This window comes from Melopsittacus undulatus, chromosome 1 (assembly GCF_012275295.1).
Source record: "Melopsittacus undulatus isolate bMelUnd1 chromosome 1, bMelUnd1.mat.Z, whole genome shotgun sequence".
Classification (NCBI taxonomy): domain Eukaryota; kingdom Metazoa; phylum Chordata; class Aves; order Psittaciformes; family Psittaculidae; genus Melopsittacus; species Melopsittacus undulatus.
This window is the reverse complement of record NC_047527.1, coordinates 52679301-52697650: the sequence shown is the minus strand read 5'-3', so window position 1 is coordinate 52697650 and position 18350 is coordinate 52679301. Positions and strand designations below refer to the sequence as shown.

At 35.8% G+C, this 18350-nt stretch overlaps 1 protein-coding gene across 1 annotated transcript in view; it reads right to left on the bottom strand.

Moving 5' to 3' along the window:
- Positions 1-18350, bottom strand: part of ANKRD12 (ankyrin repeat domain 12) — a 63735-nt gene that overhangs the window by 31629 nt on the left and 13756 nt on the right. The window contains exons 2-3 of the mRNA XM_005153479.3: positions 12554-12691; positions 4574-4721 (exon numbers count right to left, since the gene is read on the bottom strand). Coding sequence (XP_005153536.2) covers positions 4574-4721; positions 12554-12640 — 235 coding nt within the window. The 5' untranslated portion in view covers positions 12641-12691. The remainder of the gene's footprint in view (positions 1-4573; positions 4722-12553; positions 12692-18350) is intronic.

Sequence of the window (18350 nt, the reverse complement as noted above, 5' to 3'; positions counted from 1 at the left end):
ACAGGACCATGCAAAGCTTAAATATGTACTGCTTGAAATAAATGCTGCTAAGGAAGCTATAGGATTGTGTGATATACAAGAAATGAATATGCTTATTACAACTGCAGAAGACAGGTCAAGACAATAAGTTCTGCAGCTGATGAAGTCAAGCGACAGAGTTATTGAGATCTGTGTGATTGTCATAATCTGATTGAAGTTACTTTAAAGAGAAACACAACACGACTGACTGCTGCTTCTGTCCTTCAGTGAAACAGAAAGATTAGAACGTGATGGAAGAGACTTCTCAGTATACTGTATGCTGTAGAGATATCAAGGTACTACTGTGATACCTAACTAATCAAGTTTACTGCATATTTATTTAATCAAACCAACACACACACACACGCGCGCGCTCACAAAATTACTTTCACCTTACTGCCTCTAGCCCAAACAATAAAAACTTGGAATAGTTGAACAGTAAGTCCAAATCCAGGAAGGAGTAAAACAGTGTGAGCTTGTAAACAGTCCCTTGAACAGCCCCACTTGGGAAGCACAAGTACAGAAATTGTGTCACTATGACATACACTTGGAACATGAAGGGGACAGTTGTTTTGCACTTCTATGCTAAAAGAAATATGACTGTGCCATGTGTGGTCTACTTTAAAGACAGAAATTGAAGGGGTCAGAAAACAAAACCGAGATGCTACTATAAACAGAAAATCTGGAGAACATAATTTCCATGGAAAGATGGCAAGTTAGCAGTCAGAATAATTATAACTTCTGTTGCTCTTCCTGAGTAATGAACTTTGTAACAAGACTATGAGGAAAAAAAAGCCTATACTTATCCTCACAACTAAAATTTTTAATATCATTTTTCTGATCTGCGATTATATTTATTATGCAAAAATTCAAATTTCTCTCTTCATACTAATAAGGTGGAGAAAAAGTTCCTTTGCAAAAGCAGCACTTTCCTGTTCTTATTCTGATAAATAAATCAGAGGTTATTTTAAAATAACTAATTAAATAAACTAACAGAATTTAAATAGTGCTATTTAAGTAGTCTACATAAGTGATGGTTTTTCAATCAAAGTCTTGTTTGGGATTAGGAGGCTTCAAATCAGAGAATTTATTAAAAAAGGTGTGAAAAATGCTTCTCCTTCCACCATCCATTCTATCAATCTTCACTAAAGCTTGCATGTAGAATCCTTTATGAGATTAACTTATTTAAGGGTTAAAGCTATATTGCCAAATTTGTAACATAAATAAATTTGATTTTTTATTAGCTTTTTCTCATTGCTCTGATAAAAGAATGGGGAAGTCATAAGTAAGCCCTCAGTTTAGGAAGCTGTCCAAACCAGGACAGTGTAACAGACAAACCCCTGCATAACAGAAGAAACTGAAAATAGAATGCTATTGCTTAAAAAAGACATGTAGTGCCATTTCATTGTCCTGCTGCCCTCTCCAGAAGGTCACTGCTCTTCCGCTACTCACATCTTTCAGCCCTGTGCAGACATCTCAGCTACTGCAAGCACCTCAACTGGCACTGCATGACTCCATTCAGGCAACTGGACTCAACTCTACTCAGTATGAAATTACTAAGAAAGTAACCTAAAGGCTAAAACTGAAAAATTAATACTAATTTTTTGCAGCAGTTTCTTAGGCAAAAACACTGAATTAAATATAACCTTCAATAAACTGGAGGATTATAATTGTTCTGCACTCTCACAGGACACAACAAATGCCATTTGTTTTCAGTCTTGCCAAAACTTTATGTACTTTATGTATAGTTTTGTAGGAATCAATTTTAATAAAATATTTCCCAATTAAGTTAATATTCAGCTGCCCATGTTCACTATCACTTACAGTTTCTAGACAATACCTAAGCAAAAAAAACACCCACTACAAAAAGAAGCAAGAGGTGTAACTGCAGGGGGCAATTTTTACAAAAATAAAGCAAGAATGACAAAATCTTAGTTTATAAATGAATACTCTGTAGACAGAACCAAGACAGCTCTAATGATGTAAAGCTCTAAAAATTATGTATTCCAATTTTTTGACTGATTCTCTTGCTAAACAGAATGAAGTCAAGTCATCATGGGGTTTCTACAATCAGGCAGCAACCGCATCACAGTATTGTGGAGCTTAACAATTTACTAAATGAAACTATTAATTAAAGACATTTGTAATGCTGCAGTTACTTTTTATGACATTTCTTGATTTCTGTTCTCCCAGGGACATTTTTAGTAGTCCCCTAAATCTTTAAGAGCATTTAAAAATCAAACTCAATGGTCTTACCTGTCACAGAGAAACTGTTTAGCAAAGCAGTAAGAACATTTTGCTATTCTGAACTCTGAAAAACCCCCAATACTGGGAGATTATTTAAAAACCCCCAAACTGTTGGGAAGTGATAAAAAACGTCCTGGAACTGTAATGGACAGTGGAACAAATGAGGTAGTACCATGTATTTTTTTCAGAATCTTTCCAGTTATGAATTGTATACAGAACCTTTGACCACTTACCTAGAATACCACTACAGATTTGTACAAGGTATCAGAAGAAAACTGAGATTATTATTTTATTTTTTTTAATACTAGCACTAGTAACTGATAAGAAACTTTTCACCACCTCTTCTTTTTCCTCTTTGACTTTGGTTACACTCTTATCTCCAAAGCTTACATTCTTCCTTCTCAAATAACATTTGACATTCTCTGTACATAGTACTTAGCAGGGAACTCTGCTTTCAGAGCAAACATTTTAGTCCAGTGATGGCAAACCTTTTCACTGCATAATGCCAAGTTTGTGTCAGAAGCAGCACTTCAATGATCACTGATGTCAGTCCTGATCTGTGTCAGTGACAAACTTGGCACCAGTGTAAGTGGCTAATTCCCACTGGTCTAATCTACTTAGTGAGGAACATAATCAGCATTACAAAGAACTATTTTTTCATCCTGGTAATGCTCCTGCCTCTAAAAAGTTTCTGGAAAGCTTGTGTACCAAGTTCCTCATCTGTGAAAGGAGGTAATTGTTCTTACCTCCTTACCTCATCAGTAAAGAAACGGACAACAAGCCATGATGCTTGCTACAGAGTGCCTAAAAGCTATGTGCCTTCTATTAAGTACCTCTTGCACCTATTTGAATGGCTTATTTCATCTCTCTGCTACAACTTGTAACACAAAGATTTTGTAGTGTGCCCACAGTCTTTTTGTGCATTCTAAGCTCCTATAATAATAATTTGTTTGTGTCAACTGTGACAACAGAAGCTACAGCAAAGGAAACACAAAGAAGTACATTACCTTACAAGACGCTGCAACAATGAATTATTTAAAATTGATGGGTGTGGGGAGAGATGACGGAAGATTTTCAACACAGAAAACATTAGATAAGTGTTAAAAATTGCTTCTAAATATATTTATTTCCATTGTGAAAAATAGGTAGGGTCTCGTACCAAACAATAAATTCAATAAAGTGGATGCTGGAAGCATATTTATAATTTATACATGGTGTTTTAAGAATCAAGTAGTATCATGAATAGTGTTAAGACTCCAGAATTCTGTAAAAACACTGAAAAGAGAGATCTAAAGCTGAAAGTATTGCTTTGTAATTTGACTACTTTAAATTTTGATTTCTTGCCATATTCTCTTTACAGTAACAAAAATTTGTATGCAATGTCCAGAAACCAAATCTGCATTAAAGCAGTCCTGGCCAAAAATTAAATAAGTACTGAAGAGATATAGTTATACCTTGCATTTAAATCTAAGCATATTCAGGGAATTACCTGTTTATGAAAATACTCAAAGTTACAATGAGCACTGTGTAAGAAACCATAGCACTGCGCCTCTGAGAAATGTGAGAGCATGCTTTCTGGTGGCCTTTTAAAAGGCACAGACCCTGTCTTGCCACCGACAGAACTATTAATGATCTAGGACACAGAAAAGTAATTACATAGATTCAGAGGTACTCTTGGAATATACCCAGATCCCTTCATCTTGATTTGAAAAGAGCCAGGAATAGTATTTTGAAGTCTTGAAATCAGTTCCAAAAGAATATGCTTAAGTTAGGAAGAGCTACCAGCCTGTGCAGGCAAGGTATCTTGAACAGATCATAGGAGCTGAGACTGAAAAAAAAAGTTCACTCTCCATGGATAGTTTAGTTAGCTCCATAACCTCACCATCCTTTTCTCTGGAGGACAGTACATCTACCAATTTTTCCAACTCTCTCTCCCCCAAAAAGGCTACAGAAGGCTGACAGCTGTCTCAAATCAAGACAATTAACATGTCTTTTACTTGTTTAAACAAATGGACCTCTACAGATGACAATGAAAAGAATCATTTATTACTAAAACAGAAGCAAAAGAATGAGGTTAAGAAACAACTGGAAAATGCAGATAACTATGCTGGCATGCTAGCTCTTTCTAATGATAGGATGAAAGCCTATCAGACTGAGATGCAATAATTAGAAGTAAGCAAGCAACTTTTATACTTAGTATCCTTTTCTATAGGGAAAAATAATCAATATAAAAACATAATATACAATTAATTAAATTAGGATGTATTTTAGCAACAAATAATTAGTTAAGGAAATAAAAAGGTTCTACCTGTGTCTGAATTGCGATCTTCATTTCTGGATGGACTAACAGTAAAAGGAAGTTTACGTTTCATGGAAGACTTTTCTTTCATCTCCTTCCTCACATCACTCCTATCCACTTTTGGAGTTTTGCTGTAGGATGCAATCTTGTCCTTGCTCTAATATAAATAAAAAGTATACTAAGTAATTTTTGCATAAAGCAGAATAGTTTTATAACGTATACAGACTGAAAAGACTGCTATGTGAGAATGTATGTGCATGTGTGTAAGTATGCATATAACAGTTGACTGAAAAACTTTTAAGGCAAACTTACTAAAAATATTAAATGGTATTCCTTTATCTTTAAAATGAGCACCTTCTGTGTTATTTCTACATACAGATACATCACTGTAGAACTGCTGTTCCCTGTTAGAGCCTTGATTAGAGCAAAAGAACAACACAAACTGGACAAGAATTTGCTAAATCTTAATGACCATTCCAACTTCCTTCCCTGACCATAACAAAATAATCCCATTAAAAGCCCACGCTGCAATCACTGTGAATAGTAACACAGCAACCCCACCCCCAAACCCCACTCTAACAACCCTCCCCTGCCTCCACCCCCACCCTGTAATCCATCTATACAGAGCTCCCTTTCTATTTCAACAATTGTGTAGTTTTGATTTTCTAAAGCAAAAATTCACTAAGAACTTAGAAAATCTATGAAGAAACTAAAAGCTATTTGTTATTCTTAGTTGCATATACCTGGAATTTATGGCATATAAAACATATTTCAAGATAAACAGGTAAGAATGTGGATGGGCACAATATTTACTTATGTTTACTTTGATAATATAGGAGGTCAACGTATGTAAAAGATATCAGATTAGTGAGAAGACTGCTTGAAAGAACCCTCTGCAAACCCCAACATTCTGGCCTACCAACCAAGGTGTAATGTAGAGACATAACACTTTCTGTTCATTACATGCCCAGAAGAACATTATCCACCTATGTCAGCTACCACAAATCCACAGCCTTGTATCATTCTTAACAAATGACTGGATGAAACCATTAACAGATTCATTTTCTAAAGGCTGCAGAACAGGAAGCCACACTAAGTTTGCCAATCAGTGAAAAACAAAAGGCTGCTCCTTGGTACTTTTAAAGGAAGAAGCTACAAGATTTATTTGATTAGAGGAAAATAACTCCAAGTAAAGGTGCTATTCCTGAGGGTACCTTTCATTATTTAAAAAATAAACACACGAAAGAAGAACAGTCTGATTACATCATATGACCCTCTGAGTTTAAACTACTGCCAAAACAGTAGGCAGAAGTGATTACACAAAAAAACCTGCAAACAAACTCTACAATCTTCAGCCAACAAATGTTTGTACCAGGGTAATAACAAAGAAGAGATCAGCCTATGTCAGGAGAATTCCTGAAACAGAAGTTTGATAGCCCCAGAGAAAACTTATCTTCACTCTGACTTTGGAAACCTGGAAAAAAAAACAACCAACCAAACTCCCAATTCCAATCCAAAACAAAACCACCCAAACCCAAAACTCTAAACCAAAACACAGATTAAAACCCACATGCCAAAACCAACCCTTCTCCAAAACCCCAAAGGAATACACACCCCTCTTCTCCCCTTCCCCACCCCCCATTATTTTCTTACATGCCAGAACAAGAAAATCTAAAAATCTGAATCTCCTTAAGACTCTCCTAGGCCCTTGAGAGATCTGTGCTACTACTTTTAAAAGAAGCCATTCAATCAAACACAACTGACCATTTGCAAATCCATCTGTAAGCTGACAAAAGCAGATCTAAACTCCATTAAACCCACTGCAGTCTTTTCCACTACACGAGTTTTCCACTTCAGCACAATCTCACCAAGAGCTTTCTCATCCTTTGTTCCAAACAATCCAATTACTTCTCATATCTATATGTGTAAATTTCCCACAGTATTAAAATCTTATTGTTTTCTGTAGAATGTTATCTTATGTTAGGTACTATGCAACAGAAAGGATCAATTAAAAATAATTTGCTTTTCAGCTTGCTTTATAGAAAAAAAGGCAAAATTTTGCTGTTTGAAATCCTTAAAAAGAATCACTCTTTTTGGCACTAATCAGTACAATATACTGGTAGGTGCTCAAAGAGACATAAGCTGCTTAAATAATTTCAGTTTAAAATTTATTCTTAAATTGTATAGATGCATTATGTTAGATATGATGACCAATGAACTACTTTCTTGATAATCACCGAGCACTAATTTTGTGATGATCTAATCAGGAGCAGAGAAAGTTCAAAATGCACACATTTGGATAGAAGATACATTGAAAGAACCAGCTATATACAGAAACCGAAAAAAACCCTGAGTATTTTGCTCCTTAGCTAAACATTTAGCCATCACTACTGGTGGACCTTCCAACCCAAATGATGCAATGAACAGGGGGTTCGAAAAGTCTGTACAAGTCAATGCTATTAGTATTTTCAGTGACAATGCTGAAACAGAGATGAAATTATACGTGCAGATGCCATCACAACTGGGAGAGAGGAAGAAGCAAAGAGCATGGGTGAAGGGAAAGCAAAAAGACTAGCAGATTTGAAAAACAGTCTAAATACAAAACAGAAGTGGAAAAGCCAGAATAAAACCAAGGTTCTACAAATGGATAACAAAATTAATGGTACAATCACAAGACTCCACATTAAAAGCCAGAAACTTCTTAACAGCTTCCTGGATTCAGCTCCTAATAAAGGCAGGCAAAAAGGAAGCAGCAAGCCCCACAGGCTAGAACAGGCATTTTGATTTAAAGAGTCAGCATTCACTGCTCCAGCTACTCCTGGTCACTTCAACAGCATGGACTTCTCTTTTGCATGGTCCAAAGCAAGGTTCACAATTCAGCATGAACAGTTCCGTGTATTAATGTGATCCATGGAAGCAACCTAAACCAAAATTGACATCTTTCCTAAAACAACCTGTAACTTAGAATATCTGTGGACTCTCTAAAGAGGTTAATTTTGTTCAGATAAATAAACTGTTGTTGCAAAGCATTACATACTCTCCATGCCTACTACAGTGAGAGAATAGTTAATGGCTTTAGACTGCAACAGGAGACAAGCAAAGGTTATTTATCCTTCTACAAAGTATCTAACTATGCCAGTCAGCATAATTAAGTATCAGAATAAACTGCCCAAAGAGTTGAATTTCCATCAAGCAAGGCTTTAAAAGAAAAGGTCTGGCAAACATCTGTCAAGAGCTGAGTACAGCTTATTCTACTCTGGGGCAAATGGATGAACTGGATCTGCATGTCTCAACATTTAACGCATGCCTCACTGGAGGATGTAGTAACAAGGAAGAATTTTCTCTGTCAACAAAACCATATTAGTGTGCTATGATGAGGAACACATTTTTAATCTGTTCAACAGAAACAGTCTCAGAAGGCTAACAAAGAGCAGCCTGGACAATTTCTGGATATCCCATTCCAGCTCTATTGTCTGGTACTGTGACAGTCAATGACAATACACAAAAGGAGACAACAGAGTGCCATATAATCTAGCAGATGTACTAAACCCTTCAAGAAGAAGCATTCTTTTTCTGCCCATCAAAGATAATTACATACTGAAGTGTGTCCTGTATGGTATTAAAAAGGCTTTAGGCACTATCGCTGGACTCTTTTAAGAAAAGATTTAATTCTTACAAGCCCCAAATGTTTCTTCTTCAGACCACAGATCTATCATTTACTTCCTGAGGTGTGGCCACATAAATTCTAAAGAATAAATTTAAATAAATTAAAATTTCATTATGTTCTTGTGTTTACAAAATATCTCATGCAAACACTTAATGGTCTATCTGCTGTACACACTCCCACCATTTATTTTATGCTCCCAAGATGAGCAACTGACATAAAAATATATGTACCCTAAAGCATATATAATAAAAACTCAGTTTATTAACAGAGATGTTATTCCTAATGAATTTTAAGCTCTCAGAAGACCTTAACACACAGCTGATTCACGTCACTATTTACTGGTTGCTAGAACAGTGTAATAAGCACTAACTTCCACTGGAAAAATATGAAAAATTAAGTACCATAACAACAGTAACTTTACTACATTCCCCAGTCAACAGCTAAGAGTGCCCAACCAGTAAGAGCTAAACACTGCACCAACTATGACAGGAAAACCAAATCCTGCAGGTGCTTTTTCTTTTATCTTAATATATTAAACATGGGAATAAGCTCACACCATATATTTAGGCCATTACAGTTTTTATTTTGCTAACACGAATGAGGATTTTTTTAAGGGAGTGGTGTTAACATTACTGTTCATTTGTTAGATGCACTGTTTTGTATGAACATTATTTCACAGTAGGCCTCAGTACTTTCTTACATCAATTATGTTAACAAATCCACTAACTTTTCCATAAGAAGTTTTAATGCTTCAAAGACTACTGGTTTAAATTTATGGTGGCGAGTATTTACGAATACAGAAAAATCCTTATTTGCTTTACAGAAATTTCCACTACTTCCTAAACACATTTCACTTAAAGTTATCACCATTGATTTGGCCCGTTCAACCTTTACTTCAGAGTTTTATGTTTGTGTATGTAATACAGATTTGTCTTGATGATTTTCTGTTGTTCAAACTCAAATTTTACTCTTACCCTACTGCCTGTTGAATTTTAACTAATTTTCTAGGTTGAATCTTTTCTAGGCTGAAAACTACTACATCTTGGGAAGATTTTGTCTACTTTTATTAACAGAGGGGGAAAGACTGCAGATTATTCAAGGGCCAGGTAAACATTTCTGACAATTACCTGTCCATGTGTTAGAAAACAGATCATGCCACTAAATGACTATTTAGCATCTTAACTGTATATTTAGTTTTTCCCAAAATATGACAAAAGCAACCAAACTATATTATGCTAAAAAGTAATGAATACAGGATTATTAACTGCAACACTTACATAACTCTGTAATTTTAGTTAGGATCTCACATTTTCAATACCTCATTTTAATTTGTATCATATAATCCTCAAACGAAACCCTACATTACTCTAATCTCATATTATATACTGTGCCAAGGTGGATAGTGAGCAAGCCTGAATATAGCAGTGCAAGCAGTTTATCAGCTTACTTTTTGGTATCAGTGTAATTAAACCACATTGTGATTCCCTATCTCTGATCGTGGTCAAACTGCCATCTTCCCCTAGATTTTAATTTTCTATGTAATTCTGCTTTCACTGAAATCTTAAATACCAGGCAAGGCAGAATCTGACATTTGCCTGTATTTTTAATTCCTGTAGACTGGTCATCAGCCAACAACAATTTCTTTGTTAGAATAATCAGCTAAGGACAAACCTTCACTTCAACCGGTATCACAATGAAAGGGTTTTACGTGACATTTAAAAGAGAATGTTAATTTACTTCTTTTTAAATAAAATCAAAATTTGCCATATTTCCTCCTGCTTAAATAAATGACACTATGTTCACTCTTTTGTTCCCTGGAAATAAGTTATTCACATCTTCATATGAATTCAGATCTCCTTTTTAATGTTCTGGCAAAAGAGCTACACATCTCTGCTTCAGAAGATTACCTAACAGAGATTGCAGAGTATAAGGGTTATGTTGCTCAGCAGATGTAACTGCTACTGTTTATCAGCAGAGAAGGAACAGTTTATGGGGATCAGAGGCAGGAGACAACTGGAGAGGAAGGCATCGAGACAAGCAGCAAATGTTGAACTGGGCAAAAGAGTCACTGATGAGGCAGCTCCTTTGGCAGCAGTTGCAGATTCAACGGCCAAACTAGCACCAATTTTCTATGATGACAGTGAGCAACAAGAAGAGGTGAGGGGGAGACAGAGGTATAGAGTGGAAGAGGTAAAAAGGACCTTGCAAGCAAACTTTAGTTTGATTTATAAATTTATAAATAAATAAAACTCAAATTGCAGAACAATTTTTATGTAAAATTCAAAGCCTTAAGAAGGAAGAAATTAATCTCCACTATGAAAATACGATAATCTATTTCTATAGGCTCAAACCAACAAACAAACATATCCCAAGCATTTCAAGCCACACCTTTAGCAAAGAAACAGGGAAAAAGAATACTTAAAAACTGACACATTTCAGCAAACCCACCAGTTTTGCTTTGATGAAAGTGAATAAAGATGAAAATTTATTTTAACCTCTTATAATTTTTTTATAAACACAAATAAAGCTTGAAAAAATTGACATGTCAGTTTTCCTGTCATAAGAAGCTGTTGGTTATATCTTCCAAGATTTCCTGTGTCAAAACTTTTTTTTCAGAAATACCAAAACCTCAAGATGAGAGTTTATAAAGCCAGAACTTTTTATTTTTGTTAAATAAATAACCTAAATTCTTTACAAAATGTCACCTATTTGCAAGAGTATAAATAAAAAGACAGTACTTAATACCACTAAATTTCACTGCAATAGCCTTCCTATTCTTGCTGCTTGTAGGTCCCAGACATTCCCCCTTTTTTCCAGTACTGAGTAACACCTGAATTAACTTGACCATATTCCAAACAAGGATCAGAAAAAAACAAATAATGAAGAAACCCCAACATTCTTTCATCCTTTTACTGGTAAGCCAACTTCCTTTTCCCATTTTATTCTGTTATCTTCCTCTTCTTATCTAAGTAGTTCATTACAGCTAGCAGGAACAACTACCTTTGCCTCACTTTACTGGACCAATAAAACAAATCAGGAAGAGACTAAAAAGTCTCAAGTTTTCTATTAACATTTTCCGAAGACAAACAGTTTTAAGTAGATGCTGAATCTTCCAATCTTTCCCTGCTGCTTTTTAATCTCTTCCTGTCTTATATCCATTCATCAAATGGTTTTACAGAGACTACAGGCTTCAAACAACTAGTAACATTATGTATGACCACACACACAATCACCCTTTCCAGAGAAGACAGTTTTAAAGACCATCTGGGAGATAAATGGATTCTCTCTCCTTAAGGCAATATACAAGTCATCATTTAATTTCTTTCCTTGTTTAGGTTAGATATAAGGAAGAAGTTTTACTGTGAGGGTGGTGAGGCACTGGAATGGGTTGCCCAAACAAGTTGTGAATGCTCCATCCCTGGTGGTGTTCAAGGCCAGGCTGGATGAAGTCCTGGGTGACATGGTTTAGCATGTGGTATCCCTGCCTATGGTACCGGGGTTGGAACTAGACGATATTAAGGTCCTTTCCAACCCTAACTATTCTATGATTCACAGTGAAGTATATTGTTCTGTCTTCTGTTATTCATTAGTAGTACAGATAAATTTGTTGTCTATTGCAGAAGTGTACTAGGTAGACAAAATGGAGAACTGGATTATCTGCAACTTGGTTGGGCTATTCCAAATAATCCAACTGGATTATTTCCAACCTGGTTTGAAAACAATGGGATACTTCACCTCTATAAACAACAAATTACCTTTTCCATATTACTGGACCTCCCATATTCCTTCATTCTCCAACACTCAAAAATGGATTGTACAATTTTAAAGTGGACTCGCCTGTATAAGAGTTACTCTTAACCCTTCTGCAGCATATGGCTTTCAAGTCCTGGCAGGGGAAACTAGCCCATGTATTACAAAGGAACATAAGAAACATATTTGTTCACTCATCTATGCTCTGTCACAGGCCTTCAGAAATGCTTTATGTGTTTGTCACAGAGATTAAGACACCATAAAATTAAATATAATATGAATCATTGTTCTTGTGACTGTATAAAGACTTCATATAATGTAAGATATGGAAACTGTGCACTAACTTGTATCAAATAAACCCAACACATGGAGCTTTTTTTTTATATTAAACTGCAAGTCACAGTTAAAGGCATAAATTCTGCTCCCTAGCTCAATGTACAGGCACTTTTTTCCCAGCACTCAAGATACCAGAACACAGATTTATTTCTTCCTATTACAGCAACAAAATTTGTGATAGAACACATGCTCTTAATTTCACTGAAATTAAATGGACATTAAAGTAATTTTGTTACCTTTTTTGCAGTTGTTTTTTCCACCATGGTGCTGTCACTGTCAGAATTTTCAACTTGAACTGTTTTTGAAGACCCAAATTTGGGCATCTTATACTGGTTTAACTAGCTGTATCTTGTATCAGTGGGTTCATTGTGTGTCTGAAAAATAAACAAAGAACATTACTTAAATATATACCCCGCAGTGCCATTTCAGGAGAAATGTTGTTACTACAGATGGTAGCAGAGGTGAACAGTATCCTTAAAAGATGTGCAACAGTGACAACTAACTTCAGGCATCCCATTCATCTGCAGCCCAAACCTTTGGGCGAAAACCTGAAATGCTTAATATGGCTACTTCTGGGGATACAGCCATTAGAAAACCACCAAGTCAGTTGCTGAACTACCTCAGCCCTCTAACTTACCTCTTTGGCAGACTGAACACTTTGAGATATTTGATGGGCCATTTGTTCATTATCTCGCTTAATATTATAGGTAGTAAGACTGGGAAGATAAACAAGATCGTTTCTAGCAACACTATACGGAGCAATTAAGCTTTCTAGCCTGGGAAACTGAAATCTGTCTACCCAAAATATGGAAAGAAGATCAAATCTTGATGATTTATTGTACTTTCTGTTAGAACAAGAGATATGTGTTGTAAGAAAAAATCTAAAGGTTAGATCTGGAACTAAAAGCCTTAATTTTCACTGTCTAGTAAATTAATGATATAAGCCATTGCTATATATATACATAAATATATATGCATATATATAAATACATATGCATATGAAGCTCTAAGAGCTCTGTGATGCTTCATCTCCAAGCCAAGTGTCATTACAAATTCACATAATGGAAGAGGTCTGGCTTGCCTCTTCCACAGAACAAAGAACTACTCTTCTTGCAAGAAGAAAGTTCATGTAGAAAGGAAAACCATATTTGACTTCACTATAAAGCTGGTGATGTTTTATGGGTCTTTTTGAGTTAATGTTTTATGTTACAAATACTTATGTGATCACAGTCTTACTGAGTCTTGTAGTAATTTTATATCTCACTGAGACATTTCAAGAGTGACATTTATATTGTTGCTTTACAGTTAAGATTTTGGGATCATCATGTAGCAAATTTGTTGGTGTTATAGGGCCACTGTTTTGGTTTGACATTGGTAACTGACAACAGAGGCTGATATTTTCTCTTTGGCAGATGACTTTGAGAAAACTGTTTTGCACACCAGACCTGACACATAAAATTTTCATATTTAAACACATTTCTACACCCCACCCACCCATCCAACCCCCACAACACCTAAACTATGAGAAATTCCCTAACAGAATACTTAGCTAAGATTAATACTGTTATATACAGCAAAGTATTATCTTTCTTACTCCTCCAGAACAGAAAGGGAAGAATAAGAGGAGAAGGAAAGTTTAAAATGTTCAGTCCTCAAGTTAGAAATTTAGGAAATGCTGCACTAAGGTCTGCTCTTTTCCTCCATTTCCCCTACACCTGAGGGTGGTGTGAATTGTTTTCATGGTGTTTGGGTTTTTTCAACATTAACTACAAGCTTATAAAAAGCAGGAAGAGCTTAATTAGAAACTGTCTGACATACCATAATCTGAATCGTGTCTCCACTACGATACAGGATGCAATATTGTGAAATTCCTACTGTTCTGTTCTTACCCAGAACAAAAGAAACATTAGTGTATTTCCTTCATCTATGTAGTGTCAGTAGGATCTTTGCAGCCCTACTGATATGGACAGTATTTGTTCATTTTTAAGGGACATCAAAGCACATGGTTATTTGTCTTTTCTTTGTATATGCTTTATGTGACAGATGCAGAGGGGGAAAAAAAAGGCTATTGGTGCAACGAAGAGTAAACTAGAGTGAGTTTTCTGTAGTTTAAAAAAAAATTTCTTAATCCTAAAAGAAGCAATGAGTATCTTCACAGACACTTTTGAATGATACTGTGCTGATTACGCCATACTTAAAGAGTATTACTACAGCAGCAAATAACTCCATTCTCATGCGTTTATAAAGAAGAGAGTCATAAATCCAGTTTTCCTCAGTTAGCCTCTCAAATCCTCTTTAAGTTTCACTTGCCACAATTCCCATTGTATACATCATCATGTTTACAACTACTTTAAAACAGATTTAAATGTGAAAGTTATCTTCATTATTTTAATTAAAGTATTTCTGATTGCATATGCTGCTGTTTTCTTTCCTTGCTTTTTTTACGTTGCTTGACTCCCTGAAACTACCTCCATTCCTGCTTTGCTTCCCTTCCTGATGCAATACACTGTTCTCTATATCCTCCTGGAACTGACAGTAAGAAGCCCAACTTCATGAGCTTAGTAAAATTCATCAGCTTGGGCTTGGCTCCATTCCCCTTATTTGCCTCAGCAGCAGGGACTAAACCATATTAGCTGAACAAAAGCTCCTCCGCAAAAAAAGGCCCAGCCTCCCTGGGCATGTCTTTTCAAGTAAGCAGAAAGTTTATTTTAAAAAATAGTAGACTGAAAAAAAAACCCCAAAAATAAATAATTCAAGCTATAAGGCATTGTATAGGGGCAAGAGGTTGGTGAGAACATTTTCAAAATAAATTAATAAATTTAAACTAAAGGTATTTTTAAATAATAGAGTTAGCACAAACACTACACAAATATAAAGTAAATGAAAATGCCCAGAGAAGCTGTGGCTGCCCCGTCCCTGGCAGTCTCCAAGGACAGGTTGGATGGGGCTCTGTGCAACCTGCTCTAATGGAAGGTGTCCCTGGCCACACCTGGGGAGTTTGAATAGATCATGTTCCAGCTATAACCATTCCAATGATTCCATGAAAAGAGAAATCAGAGCATGTTTCCATCTTCTTCACCACGTGATCAGAAGTAAATGTGAATTTGTTCAATCCTCGATCCCAAGCCAATTATGTTTTGAAGAGAAAACTGCTTTGGAAGTTCACTATAACCGAGTATCACATACTGGATTATTGAAGAAGAACCATCACAACTATCACATTGACACATGACAGCATTTTCATTAAGTATTTTATATACTGGGTTGGTATTTCACAATCCCTCTGTGAAACACTTCTCAGATATAAACGCTGCAAATATTTGAGGGGGAAAAAAAAATTTCTTTTCGTAAAGTGTAGCTCTTTTATAAGAACAATGGTCCAGAAACGTAAGCAAATTATTCAACCCATGATCACATAGTATATCTTACAATCAAAGTCTGAACTGAAGAAGTGATTTTACTTTCATTTTAATTTTATTTCCATTTGCCTGCAATGCAGTGCCATTTCAATTCATGTTCTGAACAGGCAACAAACATTTGCATTCAGAGTGAAAATGTAGAACATTAGCAGGTTCTTCCAGGGAAACCTAGATCTGTCTGCTTTGAGTTTCCTTCAGGGCTGTTTCTTAATGCAATTACTGGTTTATTAGGCAGCCTTGATGGCATATTTCAAATCACCAGAACCCTAAACTGAGTGTTAAACTCTTTACATTCAAATTATTCTCCTCTGTCACAACAAGCAGCACCATCACTCTTCCTCTAACAGGCACAGCTGTGCTTTTTCTCTCACACACTGATCTATTTCATGCTTTTCAATAAAACATAGAATCTGCTTTCTACTAAAGAAACTTCTCTGCACGTAACAAAGTGCATAATCAGATTTTATGCTTGCATGTCTTTATGCTTGAACATATTTCCTGCACATCCATTATCAGTTATCAATGTCCCATTATTTGAAATACTGTTAAACTTTTCTCAATCATTTTTCACCTAAAGAAAAAAAAAATATCTATTTCCCCCTTCGAGTAACAAATATAAGCATTTTGACAGATTTACAGCCAGTGATACAAAAAGTCAGGATTATTTCATTAAAAAACCTCACCCAAAAAAAAACCCTATCAACCACCAGAACTTCAAACACAGGTAGCTACAGAAAATTAGGCATATAATAAATCTCTAAAAGCAACAGATTACTGTATTAACTTATCAACTTTTATAACCTTACATCTAGTACTAATGAAAGAGTATGCCTTCACCTATGTGAAAAAACAGAGAATTCATGCCATACTCCAAGAAAAAAAAAAAACCCTCTCTTCTAGTACGAATTTACTCCAGACTGGGAAACAATGAATCAACTGTACAAAATTTCTGCTATAAATATTTGACAGGAGTATTTCAGAATGTTTTGCTAAAATTCAACTTTTTAAAATGACAGCTAAGGCTACATCCACATTAGCAAGGAATACACAATTAACAAGAGCAGATCTGTAGACTGGAACAGCTGGTAACAAAAAGTCAGAATTTAAACTAGTCACATTTAGCAATTTTACCTTAGACTAGTTCTAGCATAGTCTCATGTACTAAGCACACGTTAAAGGTTGGAGCACCTTCAGCACATTGCTGAACACATCTCTCAGCTTAAAACAGGAGGAATTAAGCTCTGATGCCACTTTATAGCAAGCTAAACCACAGTGAGGAGAGCTAAGTATAGTAATTTTAAAGGTGTATATCTGATTCAAACTAAGACACTGATTTGATTTCCTCCTAGCCATCTCCCCCTTCCCATTCCCAAGACTTTGTCTCTTCCAAGATTATTTATAAATGACTAGTGTGATCTGCATCTCAATGCTATTAAGACACTATTATGGAAAGGAAAATAGAAGTTGGTGGATGAGTGTAATAGAGAAATGTCTAAGAACAGCTGAACTGAAAGAAAGGCAGGCAAAAGCCAACATTACATATTCTGTTCAGAGAAAGCCAGCTGGCCAACCCTTATGTACATACTGGCTAATTAAGAAGTACGTAGGTAGCTCCCGCCCAGCCATACCAAATGTTATCTACATTCTGGTGGGAGTGTTAAAAGCAGCTAAGGTTAATGCACTGGGTATATTACAAAAGCCTGAAATCCGCAGAAAATTGGGGTTTTTTCTTACATATGGTAAGGAGCAGAGTTTAAGCAGAAAGATACTAGCAAAAAGATGTTCATTTAACTAAGTTAAACAGTCTTTGGGTTCTCTTTTTCTTCATATTGGGAAAGTGCAAATTACTTCAGTATTTTATTTCACAATAAAAGTACCCTTCAGTAAACAACTTAGAAAGAGATTTCTTTCCAAAAGAGATTTGTTAACAAACTCCAGTGTTACTAATACTAAATGAAATGTGATGGGAGAGGTAGCAGCATTGTCAATTTTTTTCTTCTTACAGAACTCAGTGCTTCTCTACACAGAGTTATTTAACCATAACCTACTGCTATACAATGAACCAGTTGTCAGTCAGACTGCAATACATGTGTTACCAGATCAGCATCTACCTTTTCACACAGTGTCCAGTAAGAAAAAAATGGCTCAAGATGGAACAAAATATTATTTGGGATCTTTTGGTCAGAGGCTGGGGACACGCTAAGACACGCAAGACCTGGAATTTGGGACTGTGGGGAAGGACTTTATTCAAGTACAACATACACTGGCTTGGGGAATTAAACACCACATGTATGAAAAGAGCATCTCTATTTTTACCTGGTATTTCCGCCATAGAAGTATGCCTGTGAGGAGTAAAACTTCAGATTACTAAATGAGAGAATGCGACTGTGATGAGGAAGCTGCAGAGAAACTTGAGAGGACAAGTCAGAAGGGATTATGCTTGGGAAAAAGTACAGTAGACTGTGATCAACACACAAGATTTTTTTTTCCCCCCTTGAACATAGAACACAAACCAAAATTATTCAGTTTTGCCATTCCTGTGGCCCTGTAAAAAAGTACAAGCGTTCCATCTCCTTTTAGCTTTAATGGAGGATGACAACTTATTACTGTGGTC